This window comes from Pan troglodytes, chromosome 7, assembly GCF_028858775.2.
Source record: "Pan troglodytes isolate AG18354 chromosome 7, NHGRI_mPanTro3-v2.0_pri, whole genome shotgun sequence".
Taxonomy (NCBI): domain Eukaryota; kingdom Metazoa; phylum Chordata; class Mammalia; order Primates; family Hominidae; genus Pan; species Pan troglodytes.
In genome coordinates this window covers 94,579,539-94,603,111 of record NC_072405.2, presented here as the reverse complement: position 1 = coordinate 94,603,111, position 23,573 = coordinate 94,579,539, and the positions used below count along the sequence as shown (strand labels likewise).

The 23,573-nt window shown below is 50.9% G+C and overlaps 2 protein-coding genes across 2 annotated transcripts; both read right to left on the bottom strand.

Annotated features, from left to right (window-relative positions):
- Window positions 1-2,357: 2,357 nt before the first annotated feature.
- On the bottom strand, window positions 2,358-4,376 carry LOC134810767 (putative exonuclease GOR; the record flags this gene model as incomplete). The annotated part of the gene is made up of 1 exon (XM_063816805.1): window positions 2,358-4,376. A coding segment is annotated over exon 1 (2,019 nt), but the record flags the coding sequence as incomplete, so codon positions are not given.
- Window positions 4,377-10,656: 6,280 nt separating this feature from the next.
- On the bottom strand, window positions 10,657-12,393 carry LOC134810766 (exonuclease GOR-like; the record flags this gene model as incomplete). The annotated part of the gene is made up of 1 exon (XM_063816804.1): window positions 10,657-12,393. A coding segment is annotated over exon 1 (1,737 nt), but the record flags the coding sequence as incomplete, so codon positions are not given.
- Between the last annotated feature and the right edge of the window lie 11,180 nt (window positions 12,394-23,573).

The following is a 23,573-nucleotide window of genomic DNA, read 5'->3' as shown; positions in this document are numbered from 1 at the left end:
TTGCTGAAGTTGCTTATCAGCTTAAGGAGATTTTGGGCTGAGACGATGGGGTTTTCTAAATATTCAATCATGTCATCTGCAAACAGGGACAATTTGACTTCCTCTTTTCCTAATTGATTTCCCTTTATTTCTTTCTCCTGCCTGATTGCCCCGGGCAGAAGTTCCAACACTATGTTGAATAGGAGTGGTGAGAGAGGGCATCCCTGTCTTGTGGCAGTTTGCAAAGGGAATGCTTCCACTTTTTGCCCATTCAGTATGATATTGGCTGTGGGTTTGCCCTAAATAGCCCTTATTATTTTGGGAGATGTCCCATCAATACATAATTTATTGAGAGTTGTTGGCATGAAGGGCTGTTGAATTTTGTCAAAGGCCTTTTCTGCATCTGTTGAGATAATCACGCAGTTTCTGTCTTTGGTTCTGATTATATGCTGGATTATGTTTATTGTTTTGCATATGATGGACAAGCCTTGCATGTCAGGGATGAAGCCCACTTCATCATGATGGATAAGCCCTTTGATGTGCTGCTGGATTCGTTTTTCCGGTATTTTATGGAGGATTTTCCCATCGATGTTCCTCAGGGACATAGGCCTAAAATTCTCTTTTTGGGTTGTGTTTCTCTCAGGCTTTGGGATCAGGATGATGCCGGCCTCATGAAATGAGTGAGGGAGGATTCCCTCTTTTTCTGTTGATTGGAATAGTTTCAGAAGGCATGGTACAAGCTCCTCCTTGTCCTTCTGGTAGAATTCGGCTGTGAATCCGTCTGGTCCTGGAGTTTTATTGCTTGATAGGCTGTTAATTATTGCCTCAATTTCAGAGCCTGTTAGTGGTCTACTCAGGCATTCAACTTCTTCCTGGTTTACTCTGGGGAGGTTGTATGCGTCCAGGAATTTATCCATTTCTTCTAGGTTTTCTAGTTCATTAGCTTAGAGGTGCTGATAGTATTGTCTGATGGTAGTTTGTATTTCTGTGGGATCAGTGGTGATATCCCCTTTATCATTTTTTACTGCATCTGTTTGATTCTTCTTTCTTCTCTTGTTTCTTAGTCTTGCTAGTGCTCTATCAATTTTGTTGATCACTGCAAAAAACCCGCTCCTGGATTCATTGATTTGTTGAAGGGTTTATTGTGTCTCTATCTCCACCAGTTCTGCTCAGATCTTAGTTCTTTCTTCCCTTCTGCTAGTTTTTGAATGTGTTTGCTCTTGCTTCTCTCATTCTTTTAATGGTGATGTTAGGGTATGCATTTTTGATTTTTCCTGCTTTCTCTCGTGGGCAATTCGTGCTATAAATTTCCCTCTACCCACTGCTTTAAATGTGACCCAGAGATTCTGGTATGTTGTGCCTTTGTTTTCATTGGTTTCAGAGAATATCTTTCTTTCTGCCTTCATTTCGTTATGTACCCAGTACTCATTCAGGAGCAGGTTGTCCGGTTTCCATGCAGTTGAGCGGTTTTGAGTGAGTTTCTTTATCCTGACGTCTACTTTGATGGCAATGTGGTCTGAAAGACCGTTTGTAGTAATTTCTGTTATTTTACATTTACTGAGGAGTGCCTTACTTCCAACTATGTGGTCAATGTGGAAATAAGTGTGATGTGGTGCTGAGAAGCATGTATATTCTGTCGATTTGGGGTGGAGCGTTCTGTAGATGTCTCCTAGGTCCGCTTGGTGCAGAGCTGAGTTCAATTCCTGGATATCCTTTTTAGATTTCTGTCTCGTTGTTCTGTCTAATGTTTACAGAGGGCTGTTAAAGTTTCCCATTATTATGATGTGGGAGTCTAAGTCTCTTTTGATCACACTTTAAAGATCAAAAGGTAGAAGCGCAAAGACATTATCTGTGCAATATTAGAAACCTAGTAAGTGGTGGAATTTGGCCTTGAACCCAGATATCTAACTCCAGAGCCTAAGTGCTTCACCCACCTCACTGTGGTGCCTCTCGAGAAAAACAGGTAAGCACACATTCAGAAAGCTGGTGGGCCGGGGGGCTGGCCTTGTACTCAGAGGCCATGGAAGTCCCACGTGGGGTGGCTAGTGGTGTAAGGACAGAGGTCTCGGATGGGCAGAGTGATGTGGACAGGCGCGAGGGGGCGCGGCAGGGACTCGGGGGACTGGGAGTGGCGGCTCGGTGCTGCGGGAGGCGATTAGTGGAAGGACAGAGGTCTGGGAAGGGCAGAGGGATGGGGACAGGCCCGAGGGTCCGCGGCAGGGATTCCGGGGGACTGGGAGTGGCCGGTTGGGGTTACTCTTGGCTTTTTGCCCTCTCCTGCCGTCGACTGCTCCGGTTTCTTTGGCCTTGCGGCGAGGTGGACAGGGTGAGCTCTCGGGACTGATGGCGGTTGTGGAAGGGGCCTGGGGCCAAGGACAGGCCAGGGCGGCGGGAGAGGCGGACCGGTGGCGTGGCTGGATCTGGGCACGCTGTCGGACCTTCCACATCACCAGCTGCAGGCAGGCGTTTGCGTCCTCGCTGGAGTTGTGGCCGTCCTGGCTGTCCTGGATGATCTGTCCCAGGTAGTCGGCCGCGAGATTCCTGAGGGAACGCTTGTAGGGGAAACCCAGGTAGTGCGGGAAGAGCACGGCCGTGTCCAGCACGGTGCTGTGGATGAGCTTCAGGGCCAGCAGATCGCTCTCCAGGCTGTGCCCGATGAGGATGGTTTGGGCGCTGAAAAAGCTCAGCAGGATGGCTTGCACTTGGGGCAAGGTGATGCTCGTCTTGGCGACGTCGGCCTCGGTGACTCCGGAAAACCTGGTGTTGTAGTCCACGATCTCGTTGTCGGGCTTGACGAAGGTGTCGTACACCACTCGCATGTCGGCGTCCACCACGGTGACGCGGGTCAGCTCTAGGCCATGCGTGGTGTAGCACATCTCACAGTCCAAGGCGTAGATTCCTGGATAAGCGTCTCTGGACAACTCTTTCTTGAAGGTCTCCACGAAGCCATCGAGGCTGTCCTTGCGGCCGTCCCGCACGTGCTGCTTTGCCACCTGGCAGCCCACAGAGCCAGGAGCAGCTGCACAGCAGGTGTACTGGCTAACCCGGCCTCCAGCCACCTGGCTCCAGCGGACCCGCCCCCAGTGATAATAACACAACTGGTCGCGTACACAGCGGCCCGAGGAGGACACCAGGTACTCGGTGCCACAACGGCAGCAGACCCTGCAGGAGGAGTCGCCGGGCCCCTTCCCCTGGCCAGTGAAGAGGACGGCGCCTCCGGGCCGCTCGGGGTGCGGGAAGGGGTAGCCGTTCTCCTTGAGCTGGTCCTGGCTGAGCAGGAACTCCTGGAGGCGGCTGTACAGGGCGGCCCTGCTGAGGCCCGGCATGGAGCTGGGGGTCAGGCCCTTCAGTCTCTTGAGGGTGTTCAGGACCACGTTCAGGTACCTGTTCTTGTTGGGGCTGCAGTCGTAGGCCACCTTCTCCTCGTTCAGCGCCTTCTCCACGGCCTCCTGCTTGGAGGCGCAGAACTTGAGACACTCTTCGGTGAACAGTTGGAGATAGCCTCGGCGGAGGACGGTGGGGACTTGGCACCCAGACCTTCGGAGGATAATAGGTTTCTTCAAACTCGGTAGGGATGGACGACGGACGATTCGCTTAGAGCTGATGGTGGTGGTGGTCTTGCATGCCATCCCTGACCTGTTGCGCGTCTTCCCTGGCTGTCTGCCTACCTTGGAGCCACTGGAGCGTTGGCTGCTGCTGGCCACCCGGGTTCTCTTGGCATCTGTGCAACCTGTGACCAAGCAAGGGCTGGAAGACTGGGCGATCGTCTTCCTCTTCCTGGGGGCTGAGATGCGGACTCCCGAGGGCCTCTCTGTCAGCCTTGGGGCGGCTGGCAAGCAGCAGGCCGATCCCCTCTGCGCAGGGAAGTAGGACGCCTCCGTCACCATCTTGAGATACGCTGGGGGCACCGCCGGACCCCTGTTCTGGGGCTCCGCCTGGATGTCCACAAATGCGGAGGCCTGGTTGTGCATCTGGGGCACCCGGAGCCCGAAGCTCTGGGCAGGCTGATGAGAGGGCAGGGGGAATTCTGGAGCCTCGAGGGCCGCCTCCTCGGCCACCTTCTTAGCTTCTGGGTATCCAGGTGGGAACCAGCAGGGAGCTGTGGCTCGCAACATCTTGCTGCCTTCGGGAGCACCGGCCTGGCTCTGCTCCGCTCCCAACTGGCGGCTTCTTGCCTCCAGGGCCGCCTCCTCGGCCACCTTCTTAGCTTCTGGGTATCCAGGTGGGAACCAGCAGGGAGCTGTGGCTCGCAACATCTTGCTGCCTTCGGGAGCACCGGCCTGGCTCTGCTCCGCTCCCAACTGGCGGCTTCTTGCCTCCAGGGCCGCCTCCTCGGCCACCTTCTTAGCTTCTGGGTATCCAGGTGGGAACCAGCAGGGAGCTGTGGCTCGCAACATCTTGCTGCCTTCGGGAGCACCGGCCTGGCTCTGCTCCTCTCCCAACTGGCGGCTTCAATGAGTGCCGCCCCCGCCACCCGTCGCCTTTATAGACGCACAGGGCAGAGTGGGTGGGACTTCTCCTTGATAGGTTGCTGCTTCCATCCAATCACACTGAGCCTCATCTTCCACCAGACTCCAGCTTGGGAATGCCTCAAGGGGTGCACTAATGGAATCAACTGGAACTCCTGGTTGCTAACCTTGGAGCTAGGTTGCTTTTCCTGAGTTAATTAACTGTCCCTGCAGGGCAGTCCTATCATGGCTACTGGAATTGGGCCACCTAGGATTCATTTCAGCATAAGGGAGTTTGGTCAACTTGCTTGGGCCCACACAGCACCCCATGGAGCCAGGACTGGGCCAGCAGTCTGCTGCATGCTGCAGGGCAGGATCTCTCTGGGGTTGCGTTTCCCTGCTCTGTGCACTCCTCCGCTGAGGGCAAATTGAGGACAGGAAGTGGACCGCACCCACTTCTCTCCCACGACTTGGGCAATGTTCAACACAGGGGTTCTTCAAAAGGTTCATAGAAAATGCACATGGTGAAGAAACTATGCATGGGTTTCCACTGGTTTGCACTCAAATGAACTTGTCCGAACTTCTTATAACCTTTCTGAACTAGATCTAGTTTGAGGCACTGAGAAGGATGAGACATCCACTGAAAAGGACTCCTATCAGAGCAACATGAATTCCACGAAAATTGCAGCAAGAGCAAACATCAAATTTCTGGTGAAGCTTGGGTGGAAGAATGAAGAAATCATTGATGTTTTAACAAAAGCTTCTAAGGACACTACCCCAAAGAAATGAACTCTTTACGAATGTATAGCTTGTTTCAAGAAGAGGTGAGAAGATGTGGGAGATGAATCCTGCAGTGGCTGTGAAAACCACTGTGCCCAGATCAGCTGCAGTTACGACGAGAGCTATCAGTGGAAATTTTAAACAGGAGGGATCACGATCCTGACGCATCCCTCTGACAAATTGTAACCGGAAGTTGGAACATGGCTTTACCAATATGACCTCGAATGCAAAGCATCATCAAAGCGACGGCTACCGAGAGGTGGCAGTGGTCCAGTCAAAGGAAAAGGAGGCCAGTCAGGAGCCAACATCATGGCATCAGTGTTTTGGGACACTCAAGGCATTTTGCTTGTTGACTTTCTGAAGGGCCAAACATCTGCTTATTAGGAGAGTGTTCCGAGAAGCTTAGAGAAAGCTTTGGTAGAAACATGCTGGGAAAGTCTCACTAGATCCCTGTTCACTACCTCAGTGCTCTGCTCATTCCTCTCATCAAACAAGGGCAATTTTGTCAGTTTCAATGGGCAGTCCTTAGGAATGCACCTTACGGGCTGCTTTCATGCCTTCTAAATTCTTTTTGTTTCCTAATTATAAAAAGTCATCTTGCTTGGAAAGATGAGAGAAAGTCTGCTTGCCTTGCTTGGACAGATGAGAGATGAGATCCTCCTCTTCTCTCCCAGGACAGAATGGTCAGACTTGAGTTTCCTTTCTCCTCACTCTTCTCCTCCTTGAGGGAGGTGCTGTGCCGGACAGACCTGCTCCCGTGTCTAGACACGGGTAGACTCGTTGAAGATCCTCACAGGCAATCCTCCTTGGGGTCAAAGGGGAAGGATTTATTTCTTCAGGGCTCAGTAGTCCTCATCCTTACGCGCACCTTCACCAGCCCAGGGCGGGGTAGCGGAGGGTGAAAGGGCGTGGCTCACAGCCCGTTTCTTCCGCTCGGGCGTCTCCTGGGAGGAACCCTTGTCCAGTGAGCGGGTCTTCGTCTCCACCAAATTCCCTAGGGGGACACTTCTGGCAGCCCTTCTTGTTCAGCTGCTTACGGGGGTCAGGTGGACCTCTGCTAGTCACCAGCCTGAAGCCCTTACTCCATTTCAGCTATTTTTGCAGTTGCCTAGGTGACTTTTGAACCACATTACCCAGAACAGCCAACGGAGGAGGGGCGAGAAGAGTGGCCGTCTGGGTTTGCCGCATAGTGCTGCCTTAGAGGAGTGGTGCAGTCTTCGGTTGTGTGATACTTCACCTGGCTGATTTCTGGGAATGCCTCCACAAATTCGCTAAATTCAGTAGCTTTTGCCTTCCAAGATTCACCTGGTTGGTGTGTTGCACCCATTCACTAGTCATTTACATTAGGTATATCTCTTAATGCTATCCCTCCCCCTCCCCACGCCCATGACAGGCCCCGGTGTGTGATGTTCCCCTTTCTGTGTCCAAGCGTTCTCATACTTCAATTCCCACCTATGAATGAGAACATGCGGTGTTTGCTTTTTTTGTCCTTGCTATGGTATGCTAAGAATGATGGTTTCCAGCTTCATCCGTGTCCCTCCAAAGGGCATGAACTCATGCTTTTTCATGGCTGCATAGTATTCCATGGTGTATTTGTGCCACATTTTCTTAATCCAGTCTATCATTGATGGACATCTGGGTTGGTTCCAAGTCTTTGCTACTGTGAATGGTGCCGCAATAAACATACGTCTGCGTGTGTCCTTTTAGCAGCATGATTTCTAATCCTATGGGTATATATACCCAGTAATGGGATGGCTGGGTCAAAAGGTATTTCTATTTCGAGATCCTTGAGGATTCACCACACTATCTTCCACTACCGTTGAACTAGTTTACAGTCCCACCAACAGTGTAAAAGTGTTCCTATTTGTCCACTACCTCTCCAGCACCTGTTGTTTCCTGACGTTTTAATGATCGCTCTTCTACCTGGTGTGAGATGATATCTCATTGGGGATTTGATTTGCATTTCTCTGATGGCCAGTGTTGATGAGCATTTTTTCATGTGTCTGTTGGCTGCATAAAAGTCTTCTTTAGAGAAGTGTCTCTTTATATCCTTCCCCCACTTGTTGATGGGCTTGTTTGGTTTCTCTTGTAACTCTGTTTGGGTTCTTAGTAGATTCTGGATATTAGCCCTTTGTCAGATGAGTAGATTGCAAAAATTTTCTCCCTTTCTGCAGGATGCCTGTTCACTCTCATGGGAGTTTCTTTAGCTGTGCAGAACGTCTTTAGTGTAATTAGATGCTGTTTGTCAATGTTGGCTTTCGTTGCCATTGCTTTTGGCGTTTTAGACATGAGGTCCTTGCCCATGCCTGTGTCCTCAATGGTATTGGCTGGGTTTTCTCCTAGGGTTTGTATGGTTTAAGATCTAACATTTAAGTCTTTCTTCTGTCTTGAATTAATTTTTGTACAAGGTGTAAGGAAGGGATCCGATTTCAGCTTTCGACATATGGCTAGCCTGTTTTCCCAGCACCATTTTTTAAATAGGGAATCCTTTCCCCATTTCTTGTTTTTCTCAGGTTTGTCAAAGATCAGATGGTTGTAGATGTGTCGTAATATTTCTGAGGGCTCTATTCTGTTCCATTGGTCTACGGTAACCAAAACGGCAACCGATAGCATGCTCTTTGGTTACTGTAGCCTTCTACTGTAGCTTGAAGTCGGACAGCTTGATGCCTCCATCGTTGTTCTTTTGGCTTAGGAATATGTTGGCAGTGGGGGCCGTTTTGTGGTTCCATATGAGCTTTAAAGCAGTTTTTTCCAGTTCTGTGAAGAAAGTCATTGGTAGTTTGATGGGGATGGCATTGAATCTATAATTTACCTTGGGCAGTATGGCCATTTTCACGATATTGATTCTTCCAATCCGTGATGGTGGAATATTCTTCCATTTGTTTGTCTCCTCTTTTAGTTCATGGAGCAATGCTTGGTAGTTCTCCTTGAAGAGGTCCTTCACATCCCTTGTTAGTTGGATTCCTAGGCATTTTATTCTCTTTGAAGCAATTGTGAATGGGAGCTCACTCATGATTTGGCTCTCTGTTTGCCTGTTATTGGTTTATAAGAATGCTTGTGATTTTTGCACCTCGATTTTGTATCCTGAGACTTTGCTGAAGTTGCTTATCAGCTTAAGGAGATTTTGGGCTGAGACGATGGGGTTTTCTAAATATTCAATCATGTCATCTGCAAACAGGGACAATTTGACTTCCTCTTTTCCTAATTGATTTCCCTTTATTTCTTTCTCCTGCCTGATTGCCCTGGGCAGAAGTTCCAACACTATGTTGAATAGGAGTGGTGAGAGAGGGCATCCCTGTCTTGTGGCAGTTTGCAAAGGGAATGCTTCCACTTTTTGCCCATTCTGTATGATATTGGCTGTGGGTTTGCCCTAAATAGCCCTTATTATTTTGGGAGATGTCCCATCAATACCTAATTTATTGAGAGTTGTTGGCATGAAGGGCTGTTGAATTTTGTCAAAGGCCTTTTCTGCATCTGTTGAGATAATCACGCAGTTTCTGTCTTTGGTTCTGATTATATGCTGGATTATGTTTATTGTTTTGCATATGATGGACAAGCCTTGCATGTCAGGGATGAAGCCCACTTCATCATGATGGATAAGCCCTTTGATGTGCTGCTGGATTCGTTTTTCCGGTATTTTAGGGAGGATTTTCCCATCGATGTTCCTCAGGGACATAGGCCTAAAATTCTCTTTTTGGGTTGTGTTTCTCTCAGGCTTTGGGATCAGGATGATGCCGGCCTCATGAAATGAGTGAGGGAGGATTCCCTCTTTTTCTGTTGATTGGAATAGTTTCAGAAGGCATGGTACCAGCTCCTCCTTGTCCTTCTGGTAGAATTCGGCTGTGAATCCGTCTGGTCCTGGAGTTTTATTGCTTGATAGGCTGTTAATTATTGCCTCAATTTCAGAGCCTGTTAGTGGTCTACTCAGGCATTCAACTTCTTCCTGGTTTACTCTGGGGAGGTTGTATGCGTCCAGGAATTTATCCATTTCTTCTAGGTTTTCTAGTTCATTAGCTTAGAGGTGCTGATAGTATTGTCTGATGGTAGTTTGTATTTCTGTGGGATCGGTGGTGATATCCCCTTTATCATTTTTTACTGCATCTGTTTGATTCTTCTTTCTTCTCTTGTTTCTTAGTCTTGCTAGTGCTCTATCAATTTTGTTGATCACTGCAAAAAACCCGCTCCTGGATTCATTGATTTGTTGAAGGGTTTATTGTGTCTCTATCTCCACCAGTTCTGCTCAGATCTTAGTTCTTTCTTCCCTTCTGCTAGTTTTTGAATGTGTTTGCTCTTGCTTCTCTCATTCTTTTAATGGTGATGTTAGGGTGTGCATTTTTGATTTTTCCTGCTTTCTCTCGTGGGCAATTCGTGCTATAAATTTCCCTCTACCCACTGCTTTAAATGTGACCCAGAGATTCTGGTATGTTGTGCCTTTGTTTTCATTGGTTTCAGAGAATATCTTTCTTTCTGCCTTCATTTCGTTATGTACCCAGTACTCATTCAGGAGCAGGTTGTCCGGTTTCCATGCAGTTGAGCGGTTTTGAGTGAGTTTCTTTATCCTGACGTCTACTTTGATGGCAATGTGGTCTGAAAGACCGTTTGTAGTAATTTCTGTTATTTTACATTTACTGAGGAGTGCCTTACTTCCAACTATGTGGTCAATGTGGAAATAAGTGTGATGTGGTGCTGAGAAGCATGTATATTCTGTCGATTTGGGGTGGAGCGTTCTGTAGATGTCTCCTAGGTCCGCTTGGTGCAGAGCTGAGTTCAATTCCTGGATATCCTTTTTAGATTTCTGTCTCGTTGTTCTGTCTAATGTTTACGGAGGGCTGTTAAAGTTTCCCATTATTATGATGTGGGAGTCTAAGTCTCTTTTGATCACACTTTAAAGATCAAAAGGTAGAAGCGCAAAGACATTATCTGTGCAATATTAGAAACCTAATAAGTGGTGGAATTTGGCCTTGAACCCAGATATCTAACTCCAGAGCCTAAGTGCTTCACCCACCTCACTGTGGTGCCTCTCGAGAAAAACAGGTAAGCACACATTCAGAAAGCTGGTGGGCCGGGGGGCTGGCCTTGTACTCAGAGGCCATGGAAGTCCCACTTGGGGTGGCTAGTGGTGTAAGGACAGAGGTCTCGGATGGGCAGAGGGATGTGGACAGGCGCGAGGGGGCGCGGCAGGGACTCGGGGGACTGGGAGTGGCGGCTCGGTGCTGCGGGAGGCGATTAGTGGAAGGACAGAGGTCTGGGAAGGGCAGAGGGATGGGGACAGGCCCGAGGGTCCGCGGCAGGGATTCCGGGGGACTGGGAGTGGCCGGTTGGGGTTACTCTTGGCTTTTTGCCCTCTCCTGCCGTCGACTGCTCCGGTTTCTTTGGCCTTGCGGCGAGGTGGACAGGGTGAGCTCTCGGGACTGATGGCGGTTGTGGAAGGGGCCTGGGGCCAAGGACAGGCCAGGGCGGCGGGAGAGGCGGACCGGTGGCGTGGCTGGATCTGGGCACGCTGTCGGACCTTCCACATCACCAGCTGCAGGCAGGCGTTTGCGTCCTCGCTGGAGTTGTGGCCGTCCTGGCTGTCCTGGATGATCTGTCCCAGGTAGTCGGCCGCGAGATTCCTGAGGGAACGCTTGTAGGGGAAACCCAGGTAGTGCGGGAAGAGCACGGCCGTGTCCAGCACGGTGCTGTGGATGAGCTTCAGGGCCAGCAGATCGCTCTCCAGGCTGTGCCCGATGAGGATGGTTTGGGCGCTGAAAAAGCTCAGCAGGATGGCTTGCACTTGGGGCAAGGTGATGCTCGTCTTGGCGACGTCGGCCTCGGTGACTCCGGAAAACCTGGTGTTGTAGTCCACGATCTCGTTGTCGGGCTTGACGAAGGTGTCGTACACCACTCGCATGTCGGCGTCCACCACGGTGACGCGGGTCAGCTCTAGGCCATGCGTGGTGTAGCACATCTCACAGTCCAAGGCGTAGATTCCTGGATAAGCGTCTCTGGACAACTCTTTCTTGAAGGTCTCCACGAAGCCATCGAGGCTGTCCTTGCGGCCGTCCCGCACGTGCTGCTTTGCCACCTGGCAGCCCACAGAGCCAGGAGCAGCTGCACAGCAGGTGTACTGGCTAACCCGGCCTCCAGCCACCTGGCTCCAGCGGAACCGCCCCCAGTGATAATAACACAACTGGTCGCGTACACAGCGGCCCGAGGAGGACACCAGGTACTCGGTGCCACAACGGCAGCAGACCCTGCAGGAGGAGTCGCCGGGCCCCTTCCCCTGGCCAGTGAAGAGGACGGCGCCTCCGGGCCGCTCGGGGTGCGGGAAGGGGTAGCCGTTCTCCTTGAGCTGGTCCTGGCTGAGCAGGAACTCCTGGAGGCGGCTGTACAGGGCGGCCCTGCTGAGGCCCGGCATGGAGCTGGGGGTCAGGCCCTTCAGTCTCTTGAGGGTGTTCAGGACCACGTTCAGGTACCTGTTCTTGTTGGGGCTGCAGTCGTAGGCCACCTTCTCCTCGTTCAGCGCCTTCTCCACGGCCTCCTGCTTGGAGGCGCAGAACTTGAGACACTCTTCGGTGAACAGTTGGAGATAGCCTCGGCGGAGGACGGTGGGGACTTGGCACCCAGACCTTCGGAGGATAATAGGTTTCTTCAAACTCGGTAGGGATGGACGACGGACGATTCGCTTAGAGCTGATGGTGGTGGTGGTCTTGCATGCCATCCCTGACCTGTTGCGCGTCTTCCCTGGCTGTCTGCCTACCTTGGAGCCACTGGAGCGTTGGCTGCTGCTGGCCACCCGGGTTCTCTTGGCATCTGTGCAACCTGTGACCAAGCAAGGGCTGGAAGACTGGGCGATCGTCTTCCTCTTCCTGGGGGCTGAGATGCGGACTCCCGAGGGCCTCTCTGTCAGCCTTGGGGCGGCTGGCAAGCAGCAGGCCGATCCCCTCTGCGCAGGGAAGTAGGACGCCTCCGTCACCATCTTGAGATACGCTGGGGGCACCGCCGGACCCCTGTTCTGGGGCTCCGCCTGGATGTCCACAAATGCGGAGGCCTGGTTGTGCATCTGGGGCACCCGGAGCCCGAAGCTCTGGGCAGGCTGATGAGAGGGCAGGGGGAATTCTGGAGCCTCGAGGGCCGCCTCCTCGGCCACCTTCTTAGCTTCTGGGTATCCAGGTGGGAACCAGCAGGGAGCTGTGGCTCGCAACATCTTGCTGCCTTCGGGAGCACCGGCCTGGCTCTGCTCCGCTCCCAACCGGCGGCTTCTTGCCTCCAGGGCCGGCTCCTCGGCCACCTTCTTAGCTTCTGGGTATCCAGGTGGGAACCAGCAGGGAGCTGTGGCTCGCAACATCTTGCTGCCTTCGGGAGCACCGGCCTGGCTCTGCTCCGCTCCCAACTGGCGGCTTCTTGCCTCCAGGGCCGCCTCCTCGGCCACCTTCTTAGCTTCTGGGTATCCAGGTGGGAACCAGCAGGGAGCTGTGGCTCGCAACATCTTGCTGCCTTCGGGAGCACCGGCCTGGCTCTGCTCCTCTCCCAACTGGCGGCTTCAATGAGTGCCGCCGCCGCCACCCGTCGCCTTTATAGACGCACAGGGCAGAGTGGGTGGGACTTCTCCTTGATAGGTTGCTGCTTCCATCCAATCACACTGAGCCTCATCTTCCACCAGACTCCAGCTTGGGAATGCCTCAAGGGGTGCACTAATGGAATCAACTGGAACTCCTGGTTGCTAACCTTGGAGCTAGGTTGCTTTTCCTGAGTTAATTAACTGTCCCTGCAGGGCAGTCCTATCATGGCTACTGGAATTGGGCCACCTAGGATTCATTTCAGCATAAGGGAGTTTGGTCAACTTGCTTGGGCCCACACAGCACCCCATGGAGCCAGGACTGGGCCAGCAGTCTGCTGCATGCTGCAGGGCAGGATCTCTCTGGGGTTGCGTTTCCCTGCTCTGTGCACTCCTCCGCTGAGGGCAAATTGAGGACAGGAAGTGGACCGCACCCACTTCTCTCCCACGACTTGGGCAATGTTCAACACAGGGGTTCTTCAAAAGGTTCATAGAAAATGCACATGGTGAAGAAACTATGCATGGGTTTCCACTGGTTTGCACTCAAATGAACTTGTCCGAACTTCTTATAACCTTTCTGAACTAGATCTAGTTTGAGGCACTGAGAAGGATGAGACATCCACTGAAAAGGACTCCTATCAGAGCAACATGAATTCCACGAAAATTGCAGCAAGAGCAAACATCAATTTTCTGGTGAAGCTTGGGGGGAAGAATGAAGAAATCATTGATGTTTTAACAAAAGCTTCTAAGGACACTACCCCAAAGAAATGAACTCTTTACGAATGTATAGCTTGTTTCAAGAAGAGGTGAGAAGATGTGGGAGATGAATCCTGCAGTGGCTGTGAAAACCACTGTGCCCAGATCAGCTGCAGTTACGACGAGAGCTATCAGTGGAAATTTTAAACAGGAGGGATCACGATCCTGACGCATCCCTCTGACAAATTGTAACCGGAAGTTGGAACATGGCTTTACCAATATGACCTCGAATGCAAAGCATCATCAAAGCGACGGCTACCGAGAGGTGGCAGTGGTCCAGTCAAAGGAAAAGGAGGCCAGTCAGGAGCCAACATCATGGCATCAGTGTTTTGGGACACTCAAGGCATTTTGCTTGTTGACTTTCTGAAGGGCCAAACATCTGCTTATTAGGAGAGTGTTCCGAGAAGCTTAGAGAAAGCTTTGGTAGAAACATGCTGGGAAAGTCTCACTAGATCCCTGTTCACCACCTCAGTGCTCTGCTCATTCCTCTCATCAAACAAGGGCAATTTTGTCAGTTTCAATGGGCAGTCCTTAGGAATGCACCTTACGGGCTGCTTTCATGCCTTCTAAATTCTTTTTGTTTCCTAATTATAAAAAGTCATCTTGCTTGGAAAGATGAGAGAAAGTCTGCTTGCCTTGCTTGGACAGATGAGAGATGAGATCCTCCTCTTCTCTCCCAGGACAGAATGGTCAGACTTGAGTTTCCTTTCTCCTCACTCTTCTCCTCCTTGAGGGAGGTGCTGTGCCGGACAGACCTGCTCCCGTGTCTAGACACGGGTAGACTCGTTGAAGATCCTCACAGGCAATCCTCCTTGGGGTCAAAGGGGAAGGATTTATTTCTTCAGGGCTCAGTAGTCCTCATCCTTACGCGCACCTTCACCAGCCCAGGGCGGGGTAGCGGAGGGTGAAAGGGCGTGGCTCACAGCCCGTTTCTTCCGCTCGGGCGTCTCCTGGGAGGAACCCTTGTCCAGTGAGCGGGTCTTCGTCTCCACCAAATTCCCTAGGGGGACACTTCTGGCAGCCCTTCTTGTTCAGCAGCTTACGGGGGTCAGGTGGACCTCTGCTAGTCACCAGCCTGAAGCCCTTACTCCATTTCAGCTATTTTTGCAGTTGCCTAGGTGACTTTTGAACCACATTACCCAGAACAGCCAACGGAGGAGGGACGAGAAGAGTGGCCGTCTGGGTTTGCCGCATAGTGCTGCCTTAGAGGAGTGGTGCAGTCTTCGGTTGTGTGATACTTCACCTGGCTGATTTCTGGGAATGCCTCCACAAATTCGCTAAATTCAGTAGCTTTTGCCTTCCAAGATTCACCTGGTTGGTGTGTTGCACCCATTCACTAGTCATTTACATTAGGTATATCTCTTAATGCTATCCCTCCCCCTCCCCACGCCCATGACAGGCCCCGGTGTGTGATGTTCCCCTTTCTGTGTCCAAGCGTTCTCATACTTCAATTCCCACCTATGAATGAGAACATGCGGTGTTTGCTTTTTTTGTCCTTGCTATGGTATGCTAAGAATGATGGTTTCCAGCTTCATCCGTGTCCCTCCAAAGGGCATGAACTCATGATTTTTCATGGCTGCATAGTATTCCATGGTGTATTTGTGCCACATTTTCTTAATCCAGTCTATCATTGATGGACATCTGGGTTGGTTCCAAGTCTTTGCTACTGTGAATGGTGCCGCAATAAACATACGTCTGCGTGTGTCCTTTTAGCAGCATGATTTCTAATCCTATGGGTATATATACCCAGTAATGGGATGGCTGGGTCAAAAGGTATTTCTATTTCGAGATCCTTGAGGATTCACCACACTATCTTCCACTACCGTTGAACTAGTTTACAGTCCCACCAACAGTGTAAAAGTGTTCCTATTTGTCCACTACCTCTCCAGCACCTGTTGTTTCCTGACGTTTTAATGATCGCTCTTCTACCTGGTGTGAGATGATATCTCATTGCGGATTTGATTTGCATTTCTCTGATGGCCAGTGTTGATGAGCATTTTTTCATGTGTCTGTTGGCTGCATAAAAGTCTTCTTTAGAGTAGTGTCTCTTTATATCCTTCCCCCACTTGTTGATGGGCTTGTTTGGTTTCTCTTGTAACTCTGTTTGGGTTCTTAGTAGATTCTGGATATTAGCCCTTTGTCAGATGAGTAGATTGCAAAAATTTTCTCCCTTTCTGCAGGATGCCTGTTCACTCTCATGGGAGTTTCTTTAGCTGTGCAGAACGTCTTTAGTGTAATTAGATGCTGTTTGTCAATGTTGGCTTTCGTTGCCATTGCTTTTGGCGTTTTAGACATGAGGTCCTTGCCCATGCCTGTGTCCTCAATGGTATTGGCTGGGTTTTCTCCTAGGGTTTGTATGGTTTAAGATCTAACATTTAAGTCTTTCTTCTGTCTTGAATTAATTTTTGTACAAGGTGTAAGGAAGGGATCCGATTTCAGCTTTCGACATATGGCTAGCCTGTTTTCCCAGCACCATTTTTTAAATAGGGAATCCTTTCCCCATTTCTTGTTTTTCTCAGGTTTGTCAAAGATCAGATGGTTGTAGATGTGTCGTAATATTTCTGAGGGCTCTATTCTGTTCCATTGGTCTACGGTAACCAAAACGGCAACCGATAGCATGCTCTTTGGTTACTGTAGCCTTCTACTGTAGCTTGAAGTCGGACAGCTTGATGCCTCCATCGTTGTTCTTTTGGCTTAGGAATATGTTGGCAGTGGGGGCCGTTTTGTGGTTCCATATGAGCTTTAAAGCAGTTTTTTCCAGTTCTGTGAAGAAAGTCATTGGTAGTTTGATGGGGATGGCATTGAATCTATAATTTACCTTGGGCAGTATGGCCATTTTCACGATATTGATTCTTCCAATCCGTGATGGTGGAATATTCTTCCATTTGTTTGTCTCCTCTTTTAGTTCGTGGAGCAATGCTTGGTAGTTCTCCTTGAAGAGGTCCTTCACATCCCTTGTTAGTTGGATTCCTAGGCATTTTATTCTCTTTGAAGCAATTGTGAATGGGAGCTCACTCATGATTTGGCTCTCTGTTTGCCTCTTATTGGTGTATAAGAATGCTTGTGATTTTTGCACCTCGATTTTGTATCCTGAGACTTTGCTGAAGTTGCTTATCAGCTTAAGGAGATTTTGGGCTGAGACGATGGGGTTTTCTAAATATTCAATCATGTCATCTGCAAACAGGGACAATTTGACTTCCTCTTTTCCTAATTGATTTCCCTTTATTTCTTTCTCCTGCCTGATTGCCCTGGGCAGAAGTTCCAACACTATGTTGAATAGGAGTGGTGAGAGAGGGCATCCCTGTCTTGTGGCAGTTTGCAAAGGGAATGCTTCCACTTTTTGCCCATTCTGTATGATATTGGCTGTGGGTTTGCCCTAAATAGCCCTTATTATTTTGGGAGATGTCCCATCAATACCTAATTTATTGAGAGTTGTTGGCATGAAGGGCTGTTGAATTTTGTCAAAGGCCTTTTCTGCATCTGTTGAGATAATCACGCAGTTTCTGTCTTTGGTTCTGATTATATGCTGGATTATGTTTATTGTTTTGCATATGATGGACAAGCCTTGCATGTCAGGGATGAAGCCCACTTCATCATGATGGATAAGCCCTTTGATGTGCTGCTGGATTCGTTTTTCCGGTATTTTAGGGAGGATTTTCCCATCGATGTTCCTCAGGGACATAGGCCTAAAATTCTCTTTTTGGGTTGTGTTTCTCTCAGGCTTTGGGATCAGGATGATGCCGGCCTCATGAAATGAGTGAGGGAGGATTCCCTCTTTTTCTGTTGATTGGAATAGTTTCAGAAGGCATGGTACCAGCTCCTCCTTGTCCTTCTGGTAGAATTCGGCTGTGAATCCGTCTGGTCCTGGAGTTTTATTGCTTGATAGGCTGTTAATTATTGCCTCAATTTCAGAGCCTGTTAGTGGTCTACTCAGGCATTCAACTTCTTCCTGGTTTACTCTGGGGAGGTTGTATGCGTCCAGGAATTTATCCATTTCTTCTAGGTTTTCTAGTTCATTAGCTTAGAGGTGCTGATAGTATTGTCTGATGGTAGTTTGTATTTCTGTGGGATCGGTGGTGATATCCCCTTTATCATTTTTTACTGCATCTGTTTGATTCTTCTTTCTTCTCTTGTTTCTTAGTCTTGCTAGTGCTCTATCAATTTTGTTGATCACTGCAAAAAACCCGCTCCTGGATTCATTGATTTGTTGAAGGGTTTATTGTGTCTCTATCTCCACCAGTTCTGCTCAGATCTTAGTTCTTTCTTCCCTTCTGCTAGTTTTTGAATGTGTTTGCTCTTGCTTCTCTCATTCTTTTAATGGTGATGTTAGGGTGTGCATTTTGGATTTTTCCTGCTTTCTCTCGTGGGCAATTCGTGCTATAAATTTCCCTCTACCCACTGCTTTAAATGTGACCCAGAGATTCTGGTATGTTGTGCCTTTGTTTTCATTGGTTTCAGAGAATATCTTTCTTTCTGCCTTCATTTCGTTATGTACCCAGTACTCATTCAGGAGCAGGTTGTCCGGTTTCCATGCAGTTGATCGGTTTTGAGTGAGTTTCTTTATCCTGACGTCTACTTTGATGGCAATGTGGTCTGAAAGACCGTTTGTAGTAATTTCTGTTATTTTACATTTACTGAGGAGTGCCTTACTTCCAACTATGTGGTCAATGTGGAAATAAGTGTGATGTGGTGCTGAGAAGCATGTATATTCTGTCGATTTGGGGTGGAGCGTTCTGTAGATGTCTCCTAGGTCCGCTTGGTGCAGAGCTGAGTTCAATTCCTGGATATCCTTTTTAGATTTCTGTCTCGTTGTTCTGTCTAATGTTTACGGAGGGCTGTTAAAGTTTCCCATTATTATGATGTGGGAGTCTAAGTCTCTTTTGATCACACTTTAAAGATCAAAAGGTAGAAGCGCAAAGACATTATCTGTGCAATATTAGAAACCTAATAAGTGGTGGAATTTGGCCTTGAACCCAGATATCTAACTCCAGAGCCTAAGTGCTTCACCCACCTCACTGTGGTGCCTCTCGAGAAAAACAGGTAAGCACACATTCAGAAAGCTGGTGGGCCGGGGGGCTGGCCTTGTACTCAGAGGCCATGGAAGTCCCACTTGGGGTGGCTAGTGGTGTAAGGACAGAGGTCTCGGATGGGCAGAGGGATGTGGACAGGCGCGAGGGGGCGCGGCAGGGACTCGGGGGACTGGGAGTGGCGGCTCGGTGCTGCGGGAGGCGATTAGTGGAAGGACAGAGGTCTGGGAAGGGCAGAGGGATGGGGACAGGCCCGAGGGTCCGCGGCAGGGATTCCGGGGGACTGGGAGTGGCCGGTTGGGGTTACTCTTGGCTTTTTGCCCTCTCCTGCCGTCGACTGCTCCGGTTTCTTTGGCCTTGCGGCGAGGTGGACAGGGTGAGCTCTCGGGACTGATGGCGGTTGTGGAAGGGGCCTGGGGCCAAGGACAGGCCAGGGCGGCGGGAGAGGCGGACCGGTGGCGTGGCTGGATCTGGGCACGCTGTCGGACCTTCCACATCACCAGCTGCAGGCAGGCGTTTGCGTCCTCGCTGGAGTTGTGGCCGTCCTGGCTGTCCTGGATGATCTGTCCCAGGTAGTCGGCCGCGAGATTCCTGAGGGAACGCTTGTAGGGGAAACCCAGGTAGTGCGGGAAGAGCACGGCCGTGTCCAGCACGGTGCTGTGGATGAGCTTCAGGGCCAGCAGATCGCTCTCCAGGCTGTGCCCGATGAGGATGGTTTGGGCGCTGAAAAAGCTCAGCAGGATGGCTTGCACTTGGGGCAAGGTGATGCTCGTCTTGGCGACGTCGGCCTCGGTGACTCCGGAAAACCTGGTGTTGTAGTCCACGATCTCGTTGTCGGGCTTGACGAAGGTGTCGTACACCACTCGCATGTCGGCGTCCACCACGGTGACGCGGGTCAGCTCTAGGCCATGCGTGGTGTAGCACATCTCACAGTCCAAGGCGTAGATTCCTGGATAAGCGTCTCTGGACAACTCTTTCTTGAAGGTCTCCACGAAGCCATCGAGGCTGTCCTTGCGGCCGTCCCGCACGTGCTGCTTTGCCACCTGGCAGCCCACAGAGCCAGGAGCAGCTGCACAGCAGGTGTACTGGCTAACCCGGCCTCCAGCCACCTGGCTCCAGCGGACCCGCCCCCAGTGATAATAACACAACTGGTCGCGTACACAGCGGCCCGAGGAGGACACCAGGTACTCGGTGCCACAACGGCAGCAGACCCTGCAGGAGGAGTCGCCGGGCCCCTTCCCCTGGCCAGTGAAGAGGACGGCGCCTCCGGGCCGCTCGGGGTGCGGGAAGGGGTAGCCGTTCTCCTTGAGCTGGTCCTGGCTGAGCAGGAACTCCTGGAGGCGGCTGTACAGGGCGGCCCTGCTGAGGCCCGGCATGGAGCTGGGGGTCAGGCCCTTCAGTCTCTTGAGGGTGTTCAGGACCACGTTCAGGTACCTGTTCTTGTTGGGGCTGCAGTCGTAGGCCACCTTCTCCTCGTTCAGCGCCTTCTCCACGGCCTCCTGCTTGGAGGCGCAGAACTTGAGACACTCTTCGGTGAACAGTTGGAGATAGCCTCGGCGGAGGACGGTGGGGACTTGGCACCCAGACCTTCGGAGGATAATAGGTTTCTTCCAACTCGGTAGGGATGGACGACGGACGATTCGCTTAGAGCTGATGGTGGTGGTGGTCTTGCATGCCATCCCTGACCTGTTGCGCGTCTTCCCTGGCTGTCTGCCTACCTTGGAGCCACTGGAGCGTTGGCTGCTGCTGGCCACCCGGGTTCTCTTGGCATCTGTGCAACCTGTGACCAAGCAAGGGCTGGAAGACTGGGCGATCGTCTTCCTCTTCCTGGGGGCTGAGATGCGGACTCCCGAGGGCCTCTCTGTCAGCCTTGGGGCGGCTGGCAAGCAGCAGGCCGATCCCCTCTGCGCAGGGAAGTAGGACGCCTCCGTCACCATCTTGAGATACGCTGGGGGCACCGCCGGACCCCTGTTCTGGGGCTCCGCCTGGATGTCCACAAATGCGGAGGCCTGGTTGTGCATCTGGGGCACCCGGAGCCCGAAGCTCTGGGCAGGCTGATGAGAGGGCAGGGGGAATTCTGGAGCCTCGAGGGCCGCCTCCTCGGCCACCTTCTTAGCTTCTGGGTATCCAGGTGGGAACCAGCAGGGAGCTGTGGCTCGCAACATCTTGCTGCCTTCGGGAGCACCGGCCTGGCTCTGCTCCGCTCCCAACCGGCGGCTTCTTGCCTCCAGGGCCGGCTCCTCGGCCACCTTCTTAGCTTCTGGGTATCCAGGTGGGAACCAGCAGGGAGCTGTGGCTCGCAACATCTTGCTGCCTTCGGGAGCACCGGCCTGGCTCTGCTCCGCTCCCAACTGGCGGCTTCTTGCCTCCAGGGCCGCCTCCTCGGCCACCTTCTTAGCTTCTGGGTATCCAGGTGGGAACCAGCAGGGAGCTGTGGCTCGCAACATCTTGCTGCCTTCGGGAGCACCGGCCTGGCTCTGCTCCTCTCCCAACTGGCGGCTTCAATGAGTGCCGCCGCCGCCACCCGTCGCCTTTATAGACGCACAGGGCAGAGTGGGTGGGACTTCTCCTTGATAGGTTGCTGCTTCCATCCAATCACACTGAGCCTCATCTTCCACCAGACTCCAGCTTGGGAATGCCTCAAGGGGTGCACTAATGGAATCAACTGGAACTCCTGGTTGCTAACCTTGGAGCTAGGTTGCTTTTCCTGAGTTAATTAACTGTCCCTGCAGGGCAGTCCTATCATGGCTACTGGAATTGGGCCACCTAGGATTCATTTCAGCATAAGGGAGTTTGGTCAACTTGCTTGGGCCCACACAGCACCCCATGGAGCCAGGACTGGGCCAGCAGTCTGCTGCATGCTGCAGGGCAGGATCTCTCTGGGGTTGCGTTTCCCTGCTCTGTGCACTCCTCCGCTGAGGGCAAATTGAGGACAGGAAGTGGACCGCACCCACTTCTCTCCCACGACTTGGGCAATGTTCAACACAGGGGTTCTTCAAAAGGTTCATAGAAAATGCACATGGTGAAGAAACTATGCATGGGTTTCCACTGGTTTGCACTCAAATGAACTTGTCCGAACTTCTTATAACCTTTCTGAACTAGATCTAGTTTGAGGCACTGAGAAGGATGAGACATCCACTGAAAAGGACTCCTATCAGAGCAACATGAATTCCACGAAAATTGCAGCAAGAGCAAACATCAATTTTCTGGTGAAGCTTGGGGGGAAGAATGAAGAAATCATTGATGTTTTAACAAAAGCTTCTAAGGACACTACCCCAAAGAAATGAACTCTTTACGAATGTATAGCTTGTTTCAAGAAGAGGTGAGAAGATGTGGGAGATGAATCCTGCAGTGGCTGTGAAAACCACTGTGCCCAGATCAGCTGCAGTTACGACGAGAGCTATCAGTGGAAATTTTAAACAGGAGGGATCACGATCCTGACGCATCCCTCTGACAAATTGTAACCGGAAGTTGGAACATGGCTTTACCAATATGACCTCGAATGCAAAGCATCATCAAAGCGACGGCTACCGAGAGGTGGCAGTGGTCCAGTCAAAGGAAAAGGAGGCCAGTCAGGAGCCAACATCATGGCATCAGTGTTTTGGGACACTCAAGGCATTTTGCTTGTTGACTTTCTGAAGGGCCAAACATCTGCTTATTAGGAGAGTGTTCCGAGAAGCTTAGAGAAAGCTTTGGTAGAAACATGCTGGGAAAGTCTCACTAGATCCCTGTTCACCACCTCAGTGCTCTGCTCATTCCTCTCATCAAACAAGGGCAATTTTGTCAGTTTCAATGGGCAGTCCTTAGGAATGCACCTTACGGGCTGCTTTCATGCCTTCTAAATTCTTTTTGTTTCCTAATTATAAAAAGTCATCTTGCTTGGAAAGATGAGAGAAAGTCTGCTTGCCTTGCTTGGACAGATGAGAGATGAGATCCTCCTCTTCTCTCCCAGGACAGAATGGTCAGACTTGAGTTTCCTTTCTCCTCACTCTTCTCCTCCTTGAGGGAGGTGCTGTGCCGGACAGACCTGCTCCCGTGTCTAGACACGGGTAGACTCGTTGAAGATCCTCACAGGCAATCCTCCTTGGGGTCAAAGGGGAAGGATTTATTTCTTCAGGGCTCAGTAGTCCTCATCCTTACGCGCACCTTCACCAGCCCAGGGCGGGGTAGCGGAGGGTGAAAGGGCGTGGCTCACAGCCCGTTTCTTCCGCTCGGGCGTCTCCTGGGAGGAACCCTTGTCCAGTGAGCGGGTCTTCGTCTCCACCAAATTCCCTAGGGGGACACTTCTGGCAGCCCTTCTTGTTCAGCAGCTTACGGGGGTCAGGTGGACCTCTGCTAGTCACCAGCCTGAAGCCCTTACTCCATTTCAGCTATTTTTGCAGTTGCCTAGGTGACTTTTGAACCACATTACCCAGAACAGCCAACGGAGGAGGGGTGAGAAGAGTGGCCGTCTGGGTTTGCCGCATAGTGCTGCCTTAGAGGAGTGGTGCAGTCTTCGGTTGTGTGATACTTCACCTGGCTGATTTCTGGGAATGCCTCCACAAATTCGCTAAATTCAGTAGCTTTTGCCTTCCAAGATTCACCTGGTTGGTGTGTTGCACCCATTCACTAGTCATTTACATTAGGTATATCTCTTAATGCTATCCCTCCCCCTCCCCACGCCCATGACAGGCCCCGGTGTGTGATGTTCCCCTTTCTGTGTCCAAGCGTTCTCATACTTCAATTCCCACCTATGAATGAGAACATGCGGTGTTTGCTTTTTTTGTCCTTGCTATGGTATGCTAAGAATGATGGTTTCCAGCTTCATCCGTGTCCCTCCAAAGGGAATGAACTCATGATTTTTCATGGCTGCATAGTATTCCATGGTGTATTTGTGCCACATTTTCTTAATCCAGTCTATCATTGATGGACATCTGGGTTGGTTCCAAGTCTTTGCTACTGTGAATGGTGCCGCAATAAACATACGTCTGCGTGTGTCCTTTTAGCAGCATGATTTCTAATCCTATGGGTATATATACCCAGTAATGGGATGGCTGGGTCAAAAGG